General features: G+C 40.5%; 1 protein-coding gene across 1 annotated transcript in view; it reads right to left on the bottom strand.

Annotated features, from left to right (window-relative positions):
• The window catches only part of emc1 (ER membrane protein complex subunit 1), a 31698-nt gene that overhangs the window by 5336 nt on the left and 8601 nt on the right, over nt 1-17761 (bottom strand). Inside the window, exons 12-19 of the mRNA XM_061903724.1 lie at nt 12605-12721; nt 12088-12287; nt 10161-10472; nt 9963-10082; nt 7281-7418; nt 5686-5859; nt 5388-5598; nt 5122-5206 (exon numbers count right to left, since the gene is read on the bottom strand). Coding sequence (XP_061759708.1) covers nt 5122-5206; nt 5388-5598; nt 5686-5859; nt 7281-7418; nt 9963-10082; nt 10161-10472; nt 12088-12287; nt 12605-12721 — 1357 coding nt within the window. The remainder of the gene's footprint in view (nt 1-5121; nt 5207-5387; nt 5599-5685; nt 5860-7280; nt 7419-9962; nt 10083-10160; nt 10473-12087; nt 12288-12604; nt 12722-17761) is intronic.

The following is a 17761-nucleotide window of genomic DNA, read 5'->3' as shown; positions in this document are numbered from 1 at the left end:
ACAATCCTGTCTATGAGGTCCTGAGAGAGTTATTTTGTCTTACCCATGTTGGAGAGTTTGGAATCTGTCTGAGTCTCTGATCAGGTGTCTTTTATACAGGTGATTAGTTAGAACAGGTGTCTTCAATTCAGTCTTCAATTCCCAAGTTGATTGGGAGTGTCTAACTGCTCTGTGAAAGCCAGAAATCCTAATGCACACCAGGGGATAAAATACTTTTTTCCCTCAATGAAATACAAATCAATTAAAATATATTCCTTAAAGTTATTGTCTGGAATTTCTTTTTGATATTCTATCTCACCATGTTTAAATACATCTACCATTAAAAGTATACAATGATCATGTCTTTATTAGTGGGCAAACCAACAAAATCAGCAAGGGATCAAATACTTTTTACTCTCACTGTATATATATACACGTGAATGTACAAACCTTTTTTCCATATGAGTTGGGAAATTGTGTTTGATGTAAATATAAACGGAATGCAATGATTTGCAAATCCTTTTCAACCCATAATCAATTGAAGAAGACAAGATATTTGATGTTCAAACTCATAAGCTATATTTTTGGGGAAATAATGATTACCGTATTTCCTTGAATGCCACCTGGCATGTAATATGCGCCTGCATTGAATTACTGCCGGGTAAAACTCGTTCCCCAAATTTATAAGCGCATGCTCACTTTTACCGCAGGGTCAAATTCGTGATGTCACGGGTGACGATTCCCCTGTCATCTTTTTCAAAATGGCAGAGAAGAGTTTTTTTGCTTTTACTGTGTGTAAACCAGGGGTCTTGTTCCACAGCCATACAGATCACACTAATGGTTGTGATATAAAACAACTTCAACACTCCTACCAATACGCGCAACACTCCGCGAACCCACATTAAACGATGACAAACACACTTCTGGAGAACATCGGCCCTGCAACACACCACAAACGCAACACAACACCTACCCAGAATGCAATGCATCCACGACTCCCCCCCCCCCTCTGCGTGCGTTGGTTGAGGTGGGTGGGGTTGGGGGCGCGTGTATAATATAGCCAAGAGTCACGGATGCATGGCATTATGGGTCTATGCTGCGTTTATAATGTGCCAAAGAGCCAATGCTCTCCAGAAATGTGCTTGGTGAGGGTTCACAGAGTGTGGCGCACACCAGCAAGAGTTTTAAAGCTGCCTACATCACATACATCAGTGTAAAAGGTATGGCTGTTGAACAAGTATGCGTTGCAGTCTCGTATGAGAAGCAGCAAAACGCATGAGGTAGGTATGGTGTTCTTGGGATGCAACTCAGTATTCTCTTTCCTCCAAACACGACAAGTTGAGTTGACCACATGACATTCTCCCAATCCTCTGCTGTACCATCCATGTATCCATTTTGATATAAACTCAACTCGTTGTGTTTGGAGGAAGAAGAATACTGAGTTGCATCCCAAGAACACCACACCTACTGTGAAGCATGGGGGTGGAAACATCATGCTTTGGGGCTGTTTTTCTGCTAAGGGGACAGGACGATTGATCCGTGTTAAGGAAAGTATGAATGGGGCCATGTATCGTGAGATTTTGAGCCAAAACCTCCTTCCATCAGTGAGAGCTTTGAATGGTTGACCGAATACTTATTTTCCACCATAATTTACAAATAAATTGTTTAAAATTCCTACAATGTGAATTCCTGTTTTTTTTTTCAGATTCTGTCTCTCACAGTTGAAATGTACCTATGATGAAAATTACAGACCTCTGTCATCATTTTAAGTGGGAGAACTTGCGCAATCGGTGGCTGACTAAATACTTTTTTGCCCAACTGTATATATATTATATATATACGTCACGCCCGGCTCCATCTACAACTACAACACAGGTGTCAAACTCAAGGCCGGGGGGCCCGTGGCATAATTTTGTCTGGCCCGCAAACACTAGGAAATGATGTGTTTCAATAAAGTACTTAATATTTTTCTCATTAAACGCAATTGATTTGTTTCATTTTGACAGAAAAAAATATATGTGCTGCTTGAAATTGCATACCTTTAATACTATGCATTATTGCAACAGATATTACTGCATATTATCATACTTTCCAAACATGTTGTCTAAAAAAATATATATATATATTTTACTTTACAGCAAACTACCCTTAAAATGAATTGAAATGACAATACATTTTATGCTGTTCTTTACAGCATATTACTGTAAACTGAAAAAAATACAGTTTTTTGCATAAAATTTCTGTTGACTGAGCTGCCAGTTTTTGACTGTAAAATCTATGGTGTATTACTGGAAATGGAAAGACAGTACATTTGTTTTTACGGTAGAAACACTGGCAGCTAAGTTGCCAGAATAAAAAAAAGAACTTGTACTGTTTTCCATTAACAATACAATGTTGTAAGTGTGTGTGTGTGTATGTGTCCGCCCTGAGATCGATAGGTTGTGAGTTCAAACCCCGGCCGAGTTATACCAAAGACTATAAAAATGGCACCCTTTACCTCCCTGTATGGCACTCAGCATCAAGGGTTGGAATTGGGGGTTAAATCACCAAAATGATTCCCGGGCGTGGCCACCGCTGCTGCTCACTGCTCCCCTCACCTCCCAGGGGGTGAACAAGGGGATAGGTTGAATGCAGAGGACAAATTTCACCACACTTAGTGTGTGTGTGTGACTATCATTGGTACTTTAACTTTAACTTTTAAAAAACAATGTAAATTTAAAGGCCTACAGAAATGCGATTTTCTTATTTAAACGGGGATAGCAGGTCCATTCTATGTGTCATACTTGATCATTTCGCGATATTGCCATATTTTTGCTGAAAGGATTTAGTAGAGAACATCGACGATAAAGTTTGCTACTTTTGGTGCTGATTAAAAAGCCTTGCCTGTACCGGAAGTAGCAGACGAAATGCGCGTGACGTCACGGGTTGTGGAGCTCCTCACATCTGAACATTGTTTACAATCATGGCCACCAGCAGCGAGAGCGATTCGGACCGAGAAAGTGACGATTTCCCCATTAATTTGACTGAGGATGAAAGATTTGTGAATGAGGAAAGTGAGAGTGAAGGATGAGAGAAATAAAAAAAGGACAAGAGGGCAGTGGGAGCGATTAAGATAGGGAAGATGCTGTGACAGGCGCCGTGGCAGCCGTCTGGGTGGCAGGACCACTTGGCAAGGCCCAACCGCAACAAGGGATAGCGCCATACCGCTTTAAACCCGACGCTGACGGTCAGGAGGACCCTGCAGATGTTGATGCTGAAGTAGCACACGACATAGATCGCCCTCAGAATACAGAATGGTAAAATGTTTTTTATTAATACACATGATACACTATACTTTGTGTGTGTGGTCCAATCCAACCGTGGTCGCTTGACATCTCTGTTCCATAGTAAAGCTTGACTGTCATATTTTGGGAATGTAAACAATGAAACACCGGCTGTGTTTGTGTCGCTAAAGCCGGCCGCCATACACCGCTTCCCACCTACAGCTTTCTTCTTTGATGTCTCCATCGTTCATTGAACAAATTGCACAAGATTCAGCAACACAGGTTGTCCAGAATACTGTGGAATTTTGCGATAAAACAGACGACTTAATAGCTGGGAACGATGCTGGAACGCGTCATCATACCGGGACGTTTCAGCAGGATTTTTCGGCGCTAAATTTAAAATTGCGATTTAGTAAACTAACCCGGCCGTATTGGCACGTGTTGCAATGTTAAAAGTTCTTCATTGATATATAAACTATCCGACTGCGTGGTCGGTAGTAGTGGGTTTCAGTAGGCCTTTAATAGTACAATTCTGGCAACTAAGCTGCCCGCTTTTTCTGTAAACCCCCCCCCTCTACACTCTGGCCAGCGTTTGCAAATGTCTGCATTTTTAAAAACAAAAGTATTTTTTTGCGTGTGGAGAAGAGGCCTAAACGCAGAGATAAGTACCGTATTTTCCGGACTACAGGGCGCACTTAAAATCCTTTTTTTTTTCTCCTCAAAACTCGACAGTGCGCCTTATAACCCGGTGCGCCTAATGTACGGATTAAGTTTGGTTGGGCTTACCCACCTCGAAGCTATTTTATTTGGTACATGGTGTAATGATAGCAATATGTCTCAAGTGAACAACACCAACATTTTAAATGTTCCATTGAAAATATACAACTTTACACCCGGCGCTCAAAAATACATCAAAATGTTTTAGTATGACTTTGGTAAGCTATGAAGCCGCACCGCTTGAAGTATGTTCGCACATTAAACAAACAACTATTATTATGGTGTGTGTATAAGGTAAGACATTATCTGCCGTTTTGTTTCGCAATATTATGCTAAAGCAACTTTTCCTACCTACTACCTGCTGATCTGTATTTGGGATCTGCATGAATCCTGCAAAATTGCGCGAGTCCGTCTTCGTCGTGCGTGTCGACACTGTACTTGATAAGCTTCCTCTTTTTCTCTATCTTCTTGTTATGGTACATTAATCCTCCATTGTTGCCATTTCTAATATAAAGTAGTGTAAAGTTCTTACTTATATCTGTGTGTAAACTCGCCATGAAAGCGGTAAAACATACCGGTGTACTGTGTTTAGATTATTCACCCAAGGAATTTTAGTAATTAGAGTTCCGATTGGACGGTTTTTCACAGGACACAGCTGTTGTTTATGGATGAGGAGATGCCGCTCCGTTATTGATTGAAGTAATGTCTGAATGTCATTAAAACAGTTAGCGCCATCTTTTGACACTTCTTCCACTCCCGTTCTTGCATGCTACAAAAAAGATGACGGGGAGAAGACACTGCGAAGGTGAGTCATGTAAATAAGACCGCCCACAAAACGGAGCATCCAGAAGCTACTGTCTTAAAGCAGTTTGAAGATGATCTGTAAAACATAATCCATGCAACATTTTGACCAAAAAACACCTTTTTATGTTATGTAGACCACAAGGAAGTGTTTTCCATTTAGAAAAAAATATATATGATCCCTTTAATGTGCCGTATAATGCGGTGCGCCTAATATATGCAAAAAAAAGATTAAAAAAATAGACCATTCATCGGCAGTGCGCCTTATAAACCGGTGCGCCCAATGGTCCAGCATAAACGGAGGACGTAATGTGTTTATTAGGTATCCGTGTTTGTGTGAACCTGACCTTAGAGAACTCACCTGCTCTGCTCAGATATGATTTCAGGTCTGCGGGGGTCAAGGAACATTTTGGGCAGTGACAAAATCCCTCCTGAAGGCAAGCCGACTGTGTATTGGCAAAAAAAATGTGTTAAACATTTCCAAGAAATTTGAACCAAATGTGAAAATTTGCCAAAACCTCAAATTTGAGCAAAATAGGTTAAAAAAACCTGGCATCGAGCACAGCATTGTCCATAAAACATTGGGTATTTGTCTAATATTCACAAAACTTTGAGGATATGACTCACTCAGCAGATGGCGGCTGGTGATGCCCTTCTCGGTCAGCGTGGCCTCCATGGCGGAGATGCCTGAAGGGAAAATGTAAGACTGCTGGAGCACCTGTGGGGCGTGAGGTCGATCCAGAGAGCTGAACACGCTGCTGTTGTACAACTCCATGCCCTCGTACAGTTCAATCACCGAGAACTCATTCCTGCGAGACTTGGTGCTCCAATATTCATACTGCAAATGGGCAGGACGGAAATCAAAAAATGACAACACCATCCGGACAAAAAAAAAAAAAAAAACATTAAAAACGTTAGGACTTACCACCACCCAGTTTTCAGAGTGCACAACATGAACCGGTCCTCTGGTCTTTCTCTGAACAGCTTCGTGGATAATCCGCCCCGTCACGCCATCGATCAGCAGGATTCCAATAAAGCTTCGCTCTTGGTGCAAGTCTGTGCTCTCAGTCACTACTGCCAGGAGGTTGGGGTTCAGGTACTGTAGGATGCATATATTTTTATTTCCTTTATAAGACACCACCACAAACCGACTGTGCAGTGAAAAGTGGAGTTAGCCAGGCTAACATTGACTAACTTTGTTCTGATTTGGTTAAGACTGAAGGTGCTTTGACTAGGCAAAACACTACTGCATGCAAAGTCTACTATACATTACATGCAAATGACACTCAGAAATGTAATAAGAAAATAACCTATAACAGGCCAGACAGCTCAGTCATCATCTCCATTTAAAATTTTACATAAACATTTTTTATTTTAATACAAAACGATTCAAATTCATCAACACACTCAAAAGTACAAACAAATGATATTTTTTTGTACCAGTATTGATTATAAGGTATCAAGAATTAGTATCGTATTGGTTTAAATGTGAAAGGTACCCATCCCTAGTCATCGGTCTGTTGCTGTAGACAGGAAATAGTCTTTGCTATTAAACCTTGTGGGGTGTTTGGGTCTGTGGGACCCGTTTTCAATTTTTCTTAAAAGAAAAATGATACATTTAATTAATTTTTCAAACTGAGACTCACTGGCTTTGGCTCATTTTTTTGTGAAGAACATATATCAGAATACATATGTAATGACCACACATCATACACCCCTCCTACACATTTCTATTACATATAAGATGTCCGGGTTCACTGGACCCGAGGCTAATAGACGTGCGGAAAATGATGTTCTGTGTACCTCACGCACCCAACACACGCACGACAAGTATTGTATATATTATACCAGCTGTTTGATTGTAACATGCATCTCAGTCATAATTTTTATTACCAAAGTTGATGGTGTTAAAATTACCATGTAAAAGTGTTCATGCTAATCAGTCGTGAAGTAAATTTTTTTGTGAAGTGAATTATATTTATATAGCGCTTTTCTCTAGTTACTCAAAGCGCTTTGCGTAGTAAAACCCAATAACTAATTTACATTTAAACCAGTGTGGGTGACACTGGGAGAGAATAGGTAAAGTGTCTTGCCCGAGCACACAACGGCAGTGACTAGGATGGCAGCAGCGGGAATCGAACCTGGAACCCTCAAGTTGCTGGCAAGGCCACTCTAACAACCGAGCTATGCCGCCCCAATCAGTAGCATATTTAAATGGAATCGAGCCCATTTTGAAAAGGGGAGCCTTACTTTTGAGCGCTTACTATCAGGCATGCTTGCTTTGTCAGCACGGAAAATAATAAAATTACCGGTCTGCTATAAATACGTTTGTTTTCCTGCCAAGTGCTTGAGCTGGTGCAAACGTGCAACTGGACCTGACATCGCGTGCAACAAATGTATCAAAATATGGTACAGTTTGATTTTACGTAAATTGGTCAGTACCCATAAAAGTACCAAATTCGGTAGGCAACTCTGGTCACACGTTAAAAAGCATGAGAAAGGTTGATCCAGAATACATACCTTATAGAGCACACTGCGATCACCCATTACTCGACCCTGGGAGTGCACATGCTCGTTTGGTCTTTTCCCTTTGACCGAGACAATTTTCTGCATCTCTGTGGAGATGACCACCTCCCAGATCAGCTCAGTGGACAAATCCTACAAAGAACACAACATACGTGTATCAAAGTTTGTCAAGCTACTCGCTTTAAAGGGAACTGCACTCTTTTTTTTTTTTTTTTTAGAATTTTGCCTATTGTTCACAATCGATATGAGGGACAAGAAAACAACTTTTTTCTGGGTGTAGCCGTCAAAGCCCTCTTAACAACTTCAAAACCGTCCATCAAAGTTTTATATACGCACTGCAAGTATATATAAAATGTAGTAACAGACACGTTTATAAAAATATGTAATTTATTCAATATTTACCGTATTTTTATCATTTTAATCAATTAATTGGGACTGATTTTTTCAGCGTATTGATTTCTGTTTCCATAACAGCCCACGTCTGACTTCTGGCAACAAACATGTATTCCTACTCCTGGAAAGAAACATGAGTGTGTTCTAATCATGGCAGAATTGATCACAGACAACGAAAACAACTATTTTTGGACAAATGAGGATTCACAACCTTATCTTTTTAAAGCTGAATATACCGAGGATGAACTATTGCTTATGTAAGCGAGCACAAAGTAAAGGTGAGACGTTGGAACAAGAAGAAGCCAAGAGAGTGAGGTGAAAGTGACAACGCTATAAATGCGGAACTTGGAGCCAAGCTATATCGACATAAATGGAGTGCTTACCCAAATAAACCGGAAAACATCCCTATCCAGCTGAACCAAATGCCCAACTATCCATTCAGTGAGTCACACTTTAATATTAATCACGATACGCGCACCACATCATGCGTATAATTAAAACCTCAGTACATATGCTGTCTGGCTAGCTGAAACATGAAATGTGGACTAATACTTCACAGACACTGTAATATGATTAAGGATGTCCCGATCCAGGCTTTTGCACTTCCGATCCGAAACCGATATTGTTTTTGCACTTCCGATCCGATACCGGCCTAGCTGAGCATGTATTAAAGTTCAAAGTTATTTAGCCCATTTAGTTGTCAGATTCATGTTGAAAAGGGTTTTAGTATTCATGATAACAACTAGCCAGCTGAATTAGGTGAGTTTGAATAATACACAATGGTTGGTATTCAAGGATAAACACAAAATAGAAAAAATTATACATGACGAACAGAAATGGCATCCTTAAACAATTAAAAAGTGAACAGCATTAAGTGCAAATAATGCTATAAACATTATTTTTTTTTAAAACACACAAACAACCGGAGAGGGATAAAATGTCTATAACTCAGCATAATACTTATACAAGTGTAAACTTATTTTTTTATAAAAACTGGATCTGGATCAACATTTTCCCATGCCTTGCCGATACGCATTTTTTGGCAGATATCGGCGGCCGATCTGATCCAAATATCGGATCGGGACAACCCTAAATATGATTGTTCATGTTTTTCAGTCAGCCCTGCGATAAGGTGGCGACCCTGAAGGGGACAAGTAGTAGAAACTGAATGGATGGATGTTTTTCAGCCAGTATAGTTTGGTGTCCTATCGCAGTGTTGTGCTTCACAAAATCAAATGAGTTTTGTGTTTACATAGAGGCTATCTAGCTTTTCTCTTTCCGTAGTTGGCTTTTATGGCTAATACCGAAGCATGCTGTTGTGTTACTGCGCTAGAAAAAGAGTCCCTCTGTGTTCGGTCTTACAATAACAATGTTGCTACAGCTTACAGGTTACGGAACGTAAATGAAGTATTGTTGACGGTTTTTGAACTTATTTTTAATGGGATTTAGATGTAGAATTTATTGCTCTTATTAGCTGCATTGCTAGCCACAGAGAACGAGCCAATTTCTACATGTTAGACTGCAAGAAAAATAAAAAAAATCCTTGTCTCTCATTAGGATTTTGAACAATGTGCAGTTCCCCTTTAAGAGCACATCCAATCCAATCCACTTTATTTATTTGAATAGCACGTTTAAACAACAGAAATATTTCCAAAGTGCTGCACAACAATATAAACAATATTCAAATATCCTTAGCTCACCCAATGACTGAATAAAAAGTAAAACCAATACAAAAATAAATGATTAAAAACAATTTGAAAAGGTAAAACCAATTAAAACAATAAATAGAAATCAGAAATAAAAAATAAAAAAACACAGAAAAAACAGAGGACCACACAACTCACGTAGTGTTAAAAGCCAAAGAATGAAAGTGGGTCTTAAGACGAGACTTAAAACACTACACTGTGGGAGCACTTCTAACATGGAGGGGCAGAGTGTTCCAGAGCTTATGGCCGACCACAGAGAAGGCCCTGTCTCCCCTGGATTTAAGTCTGGTCTTGGGCACCACGAGCTGGAGCTGGCTCTCGGACCTCAGAACGCGCGCAGGAGTGTAAATTTGGATGAGGTCCGAGATATACTGAGGTGCCAGTCCATGTAAAGCTTTAAAAAACAAACAGCAATGTTTTAAAATCAATTTTAAAATGAACAGGGAGCCAGTGCAGACTCTCAAGCATTGGGGTTATATGCTCGCGTTTCCTGGCCCTTGTTAAAAGTTTTGCTGCCGCGTTCTGGACTAACTGCAACCGGAAGAGAGCTTTTTGAATTAATAATACCGGTACTTGCCGTTCGCAGTCTGTATCCACAAAGTCTGCCTTGGCTAGAGTCCACTAGGTAAAAGAATATGGATGAAGCCACTTCCTGGAGCTGCTGCAGGACGTTCTTGGTAGAGGGGAAGGCAGTCACCTGCAGTAAAAGATCAGCTGTGATTTGTATGCCTGCAAATATTCACAGAGAAAACAATGCCAGCAGTATTATACTGACCTTATAATGGTCGTCAACAAGAAGTAAGACCTTCGCATAATCTTGGTCCATAAGGGGAAGCAAGAGTGACTGAAGTATTGGTTGAGGCAGTGCAGGCGGGGTGACATGGCTCTTCTTCCCAAAGATGGGGTTAAATACGTGGAGTGTGGTCAAGCCTGTTTCCTTGTCTTTGATGAGGAGCGTGCACTGAGGAGGGTGGGGGAAGTGGGCAGTGGTCCGTTGCACCATTAATTTGAAGGCTGCATTGGATGGGATGTTGTCGAGGTAGTGCCTCCACAAAATAGTGCCAGTCTTGCTGTCAATGCCAAAGAGCTGATGGCAGACATAAGAAAATATGAGCCAAAAATAAATACTTCACAGAATGCTTGTTTTGTGTTAGTTTTTGGACAGTGGTACAATTTTTGCCTTGTAAAAAAACACATTAGCAATGAACAAGATTCAAAGGCACAACTTATTACAACATCCTTAACGTTGTGGATTACTTATATAATGCAGGGTGGCAGTTATCATTCATAACTGGTGGGAGAAGTTTTCAGAATAATCTGTGAGTAAATGAGCAAAATTACTGTGGGCTTTGAATTTATGGATCATTTTGAATCTGGCTACTTATCTATATTAAGTATTGTGGTGGTTATCATTAATAACTGGCGGGAGGATTGATCACAATAATCATGTGAGTACAAAAGTGAACATACCGTAGGCTTGACCTAATGGATTAGTATTTTGAATCTTGCTGTCTATTTATATTACTGTATGTATTGTGGTGATTATCATTAAAACCTGGTGGGAGGATGGACCACAATAATCATGTGAGTACATGAACGAACATACTGTAGGGCATAGGTGTCAAACCCAAATGCCGGGGGCCAAATCTGGTCCGCCACATTTAATGTCTTCCTACATTATTTTGTATAGTACGCCATATAATTTTATAGAAGCCCGCCACATCATTTAATGTGGTCCGCTATCTATCTATCCATCCATCCATTTTCTAGCGCTTGTCCCGTTTGGGGTCGCGGTGGGTGCTGGAGCCTATCTCAGCTGATTCGGGCGGAAGGCGGTGTACATCCTGGACAAGTCGCCACCTCATCGCAGGGCCAACACAGATAGACAACATTCACACTCACATTCACACGTTGCAAATCCATTGTTGCAAATCAACCTATCCCCAGGTGCATGTCTTTGGAGGTGGGAGGAAGCCGAAGTACCCGGAGGGAACCGAAGCAGTCACGGGGAGAACATGCAAACTCCACAGGATCGAACCCAGGACCTTCGTATTGTGAGGTACATGCACTAACCCCTGTTCCACCGTGCTGCCCCTGTGGTCCGCTTACATGGTTTTAATATGGCCCACCATATGATTTTATGTGGTCCGCCGCATTATGTGGCCAGTTACATTATTTTAATGTTGCCAGGCAAATCCTTTTATCTTTGCCTGTCACTTCATTTTAGGTTGGCCAGTCCCATAATTTTAACATGGCCTGCCACATAATTCTAATGTGGGGCCCACCACAACAAGATCCGTCATGTCCTTTTAATGTGGCCCTTTAACATGGCCTGCCACATAATTCTAATGTGGGGCCCACCACAACAAGATCTGTCATATCATTTTAACGTGGCCCAGCACATCATTTATGTGGCCTGCGAAAGGCTAAAAATATATTTTTTAATTTTGACAAAAAAATGTTGCATATGCAATTGCATGTCTTGTAGTATTTATTATTATCTGATGTTCCCAGCATTTTTTTGGGCCATCAAAAATAAACACTTAAATATCTGCTTGTCATTTTGACTTATGATTTCGAAACAAGGCCATCAATCTGTAAAAATATAATAAGCAAAAACACTTGCCTTTGCAACTTGTGTAACAAGGTTATTATATGTTTATATTCATATATATTCACTTTTTCACCATTAAACCATGTACCTTGCCAGACGCAGTGACCATGACCATCATTTTCTGCAAGTTAAATTCATCCCTGGACAGCGTCTCAATGGTCACTTCGTTTATAACTTGGCTGTGAGGTTTGCGCGCATCGTAGAACAGCTTCCAGAGGTGAGAGATCCAGGCCTGAAGCAGGATGAGCTGGGAGGAGAGGCGCTTCAGCACCATGGACATCAGGCCGTCTGAACAGAGCACAGTGAGAACACAAATGGTGTTTATTGGCGCCCCTCCTTAAAAGCGCCACTCACAAACACACATGTACCTAATCGACATGCTACGTTTGAGACTATAGATAGGGGAAACAGACTACACGAAGGGCTACAGAAAAGTTGTACTAATCAAAAGACATTTGTTACCTTGAATGGCTGAATCCAAGTGCAGCAATAAAAATAGGAAAACGTGATTGAGGAACTTGTGTCGCGCAATGAGTCATACTGTATAATACTTAGTAATATTTCACATCAGTGCTTCAAAGCAGGAAAACACAGTTGACATTTACCGGCCTTTTTGCCAAACTCCCCCTCCAGTTCCGCCTGCGTTCCCGTGAGGGGCAGATCCACCATTTCCATGGAGACCACGTCTGAAAGCGACTCCTCCCTGGTCCACATGACACGTGCTGAAAACAAACACACTCATGGTGGCTCGTCGAAAGGGATGAAAAACAGCGGTCAAAATGTTGGCTCTACTCCTGATGACTCAAGCAGTGGAATATATACCCTGTGTGGCCACTAAATTAAGTACACTTGCACAGTGTAAAAACTACCTTTGTAGAGCTGTCAAAGGGAAGGGCCTTTTTTCTTCTTCACGGCTTAATTCACATGATAGTCAACCAGCTTGAGCGTTAAAACAAGTGAAGAGTGAGTGTAGAGTTTGTAAAGGTAATAAAGTCAGGGGGGGAAAAAATTGCCTTGAAGGATATTGCTCTTGAAAATACCTCTTTCATTATCTTGTGGATACAATCGGACCATGCTTGTGTCTGCAGCAATCACTTTGCAAAATGTTTGTTTGAAGATTTAATTTGTTTGAGAAACTTTCTGTGATGCAATTCTCTATTACATTAGTAGTGTTTGATGGCAAAATCAAACATAAGAAAAGGACAATAGATCGCATTAGCTTGTGCTCTCTTGTGGTTGCTATGCCTAAATAACTACGGAGACCTGGTTGTGCAAATAAACTAACGTGATGTTAAGTCCTAGTAATAAAGATTGTGATTGTGGGTGCAGTCCACAGTATTTTCATTCCCCATTTTAATAACAAAAACTAAAAGCTTAGTTGGTGTTTTGCAGGAAAGCCGAATGCTTTATTTGACATGAATGGCAACTATATAGCGTCTTTGGTGATATTTGTTACCATCAAGACATATTCTTATTTGTATTAATAAACTACATGAATACATCTCTCTTAGGCACAGCAGCATATACTGCATCTAGCAAACAACAGGGACATCTATAGCTAAATAATGAGACAAAATATGAACTTCACACATTAAAAACAACAGCAGACATAAATTGTAGATGAGACTAATATTTGTAGCAGGAATTCAACTGAAAACAAACGTATCCTTTTTCTCATTTCATGATCACAGCATTACGGCACTTGTTATGTCAATCAAATATGTTATTTACCGATGGACAAATAGGTCCAACTTTGTCTTTTAGGGATTAATGCTAAATTTGTGGACCCCTGAGATGTAAAGACATAATGTGCCTACAACCTTTTCTTCCCTAAATACATAAGTGTCAAATTCAGCGAGATTGTCGCAAGCAGTAATGTCTTGGTGATGATAAATGGTTAAAATCATTTAACAATATATCTTAGGTGTATAAATCCACTCCATGCCATTTTAAGTATTGTTTTTCATGCTCGCTTATATATTTGCCTCTAGACACCCAAATCTGCACTGATTCAGGTAAATAATCCGCAGCCTATTGGGGCTTAAACCGTTGCATTAAACCCGGAAGTGCCCGGATGTGCCTCTAGATTATGTGACTGCAACCCAGCTATTAGATATTCACGTGGAAATTGACGCTGGCATAGATGTATTCATTGTTCTCAAGTTGTACCTCGCCATTCACGCTTTGAATTTTGCCACTTCACGCCACTATTTGTGGACTAAATTAGGTCTTAAATTAAGTCCTATTTATGTCTTATGTGTATTGCAGTACACTATGTCTTATTTTATATAAATTACAGCGGTACCTCAACTTAAAGAGTTCCCCAACTTAAGAGTGTTTTGAGATAAAAGCTGTGTTATGCTTTAAGTGGCAAGCAAAAATTTGAGTTTAAAGTACAGATGTCCAATAATGGATCTTTTGCCGATATCCGATATTCTGATATTGTCCAACTCTTAATTACCGATACCATTATCAACAGATACCGATATATACAGTCGTGGAATTAACACATTATTATGCCTAATTTTGTTGGGATGCCCCACTGGATGCATTAAAAAATGTAACAAGGTTTTCCAAAATAAATCAACTCAAACTATTGAAAAAAATGCCAACATGGCACTGCCATATTTATTATTTAAGTCACAAAGTGTATTATGTTTATTAACAGCAGCTTGGAATTTGGGGGGGCGGGGTTGGGGAGGGGTAGCGGGGGATGTATATTGTAGCGTGCCGGAAGAGTTAGTGCTGCAAGGGGTTCTGGGTATTTGTTCTGTTGTTTATGTTGTGTTACGGTGAAGATATTCTCCCGAAATGTGTTTGTCATTCTTGTTTGGTGTGGGTTCATAGTGTGGCGCATATTTGTAACAGTGTTAAAGTTGTTTATACGGTCACTCTCAGTGTGACATGTATGGCTGTTGATCAAGTATGCTTGCATTCATGTGTGTGAAAAGCCATAGATATTGTGTGACTGGGCCAGCACACGAAGGCAGTGCTTTTAAGGTTTATTAGCGCTCTGTACTTCTCCCTAAGTCCGTGTACAAAGCAGCGTTTTAAAAAGTAATACATTTTATTTTTCGAAACAGATAAAGCTCATTTTAAAATTGATACCGATAATTTCCGATATTACATTTTAAAGCATTTATCGGCCGATAATATCGGCAGTCCGATACTATCGGACATCCCTAGTTTAAAGCATCCCCGCCTATAGTTGCCATCACATATGTCACAGTGAACCCTGTAAGATCCACCCAAAATATCTGGTCTTACTTGCTAGCATTAGTTTATAGCTAGAGATTGAAAAAACTTTTTTCCCAACATTGAAAAGGACAGTGCTGAGAAGATGTGGATGGTATTCATTAAATAAAAAATAAACAAATAATAAAAAAAACATTACTGAAAGTGTCACTAGCTTGGTGAAGCAATTCAATGTATCACTGCTAGTCTACACGATACTGAAGCAGAGTGAGCCAAGGATGTTACAATAATATCTAAACAATGGACATTTATCCCTGAAAATATGGAAAAGCTGCTGTTGGTGTGTTTGATAAAGAAGCAGTTAAAGACATAAAGTTAAAGTACCAATGATTGTCACACACACACTAGGTGTGGTGAAATTTGTCCTCTGCATTTGACCCATCCCCTTGGTCACGCACTGGGAGGTGAGGGGAGCAGTGGGCAGCAGCGGTGCCGCGCCCGGGAATCATTTATCGTGATTTAACCCCTAATTCCAACCCTTGATGTCGAGTGCCAAGCAGGGAGGCAATGGGTCCCATTTTTATAGTCTTTGAGGTTTGAACTCACAACCTACCAAACTTAGGTCGGACACTCTTAACCAGTAGGATACTGTAGAAGTCCACTCATTATTATAAATGTTATACATTATCACTGCGTTACTTAATAAAAGGTAAATGGTTATACAAACCCATCCATCCATCATCTTCCGCTTATCCGAGGTCGGGTCGTGGGGGCAACAGCCTAAGCAGGGAAGCCCAGACTTCCCTATCTCCAGCCACTTCGTCTAGCTCTTCCCGGGGGATCCCGAGGCGTTCCCAGGCCAGCCGAGAGACATAGTCTTCCCAACGTGTCCTGGGTCTTCCCCGTGGCCTCCTACCAGCTGGACGTGCCCTAAACACCTCCCTAGGGAGGCGTTCGGGTGGCATCCTGACCAGATGCCCGAACCACCTCATCTGTTTCCTCTCGATGTGAAGGAGCAGCGGCTTTACCCCGTTTCCATATAAGTTGGGAAATTCTGTTGGATGTAAATATAAACGGAATACAATGATTTGCAAATCCATTTCAACCCATATTCAATTTAATGCACAAGATATTTGATGTTCAAACTCATAAACTTAATTTTTTTTTTGCAAATAATAATTAACTTAGAATTTTATGGCTGCAACACGTGCCAAAGTAGTTGGGAAAGGGCATGTTCATCACTGTGTTTCATCCCCTTTTCTTTTAACAACACTCAATAAACCTTTGGGAACTGAGGAGAGACATTTTTGAAGCTTTTCAGGTGGAATTCTTTCCCATTCTTGTTTTATGTACAGCTTAATTTGTTCAACAGTCCGGGGTCTCCGTTGTGGTATTTTAGGCTTCATAATGCGCCACACATTCTCAATGGGAGACAGGTCTGGACTACAGGCAAGCAAGTCTAGTACCTGCACTCTTTTACTATGAAGCCACGCTGTTGTAACAAGTGACTTGGCATTGTCTTGCTGAAATAAGCAAGGTCGTCCATGATAACGTTGCTTGGATGGCAACATATGTTGCTCCAAAGGCTGTATGTACCTTTCAGCATTAATGGTGCCTTCACAGATGTGTAAGTTACCCATGCCTTGGCCATTAGTACACCCCCATACCATCACAGATGCTGGCTTTTCAACTTTCCACCTAGAAGAGTCCTGATGGTTCTTTTCCTCTTTGGTCCGGAGGACACGACGTTTACCGTTTCCAAAAAACAATTTGAAATGTGGACTCGTCAGACCACAGAACACTTTTCCACTTTGCATCAGTCCATCTTAGCTGAGCTCGGGCCCAGCGAAGCCGGCGGCGTTTCTGGGTAACGTTGATAAACGGCTTTGGCTTTGCATAGTAGAGTTTTAACTTCCACTTACAGATGTAGCGACAAACTGTAGTTACTGACAGTGGTTTTCTGAAGTGTTCCTGATCACATGTGGTGATATCCTTTACACACTGATGCCGCTTTTTGATGCAATACAGCCTGAGGGAATGAAGGTCCGTTATATCATTGCTTACGTGCAGTGATTTCTCCGGACCATAAATGGTGAAATTCCTAAATTCCTTGCAATAGCCCGTTGAGAAATGTTGTTTTTAAACTGTTTGACAATTTGCTCACGCGTTTGTTCAAAAAGTGGTGACCGTTTCCCAATCCTTGTTTGAGAATGACTGAGCATTTAATGGAAGCTGCTTTTATACCCAATCATGGCACCCACCTGTTCCCAATTAGCCTGCACACCTGTGGGATGTTCTAAATAAGTGTTTGATGAGCATTCCTCAACTTTATCAGTATTTATTGCCTCCTTTCCCAACTTCTTTGTCATGTGTTTCTGGCATCAAATTCTAAAGTTAATGATTATTTGCAAAAAAATAAATAAATGTTTATCAGTTTGAACATCATATATGTTGTCTTTGTAGCATATTCAACTGAATATGGGTTGAAAATGATTTGCAAATCATTGTATTCCGTTTATATTTACATCTAACACAATTTCCCAACTCATATGGAAATGGGGTTTCTA

The sequence above is a fragment of the Nerophis ophidion genome, linkage group LG06 (genome assembly GCF_033978795.1).
Source record: "Nerophis ophidion isolate RoL-2023_Sa linkage group LG06, RoL_Noph_v1.0, whole genome shotgun sequence".
NCBI classification, from domain to species: Eukaryota; Metazoa; Chordata; class Actinopteri; order Syngnathiformes; family Syngnathidae; genus Nerophis; species Nerophis ophidion.
Note: the sequence above shows the minus strand (reverse complement) of the source record. Positions and strands in the feature narration are given on the sequence as shown.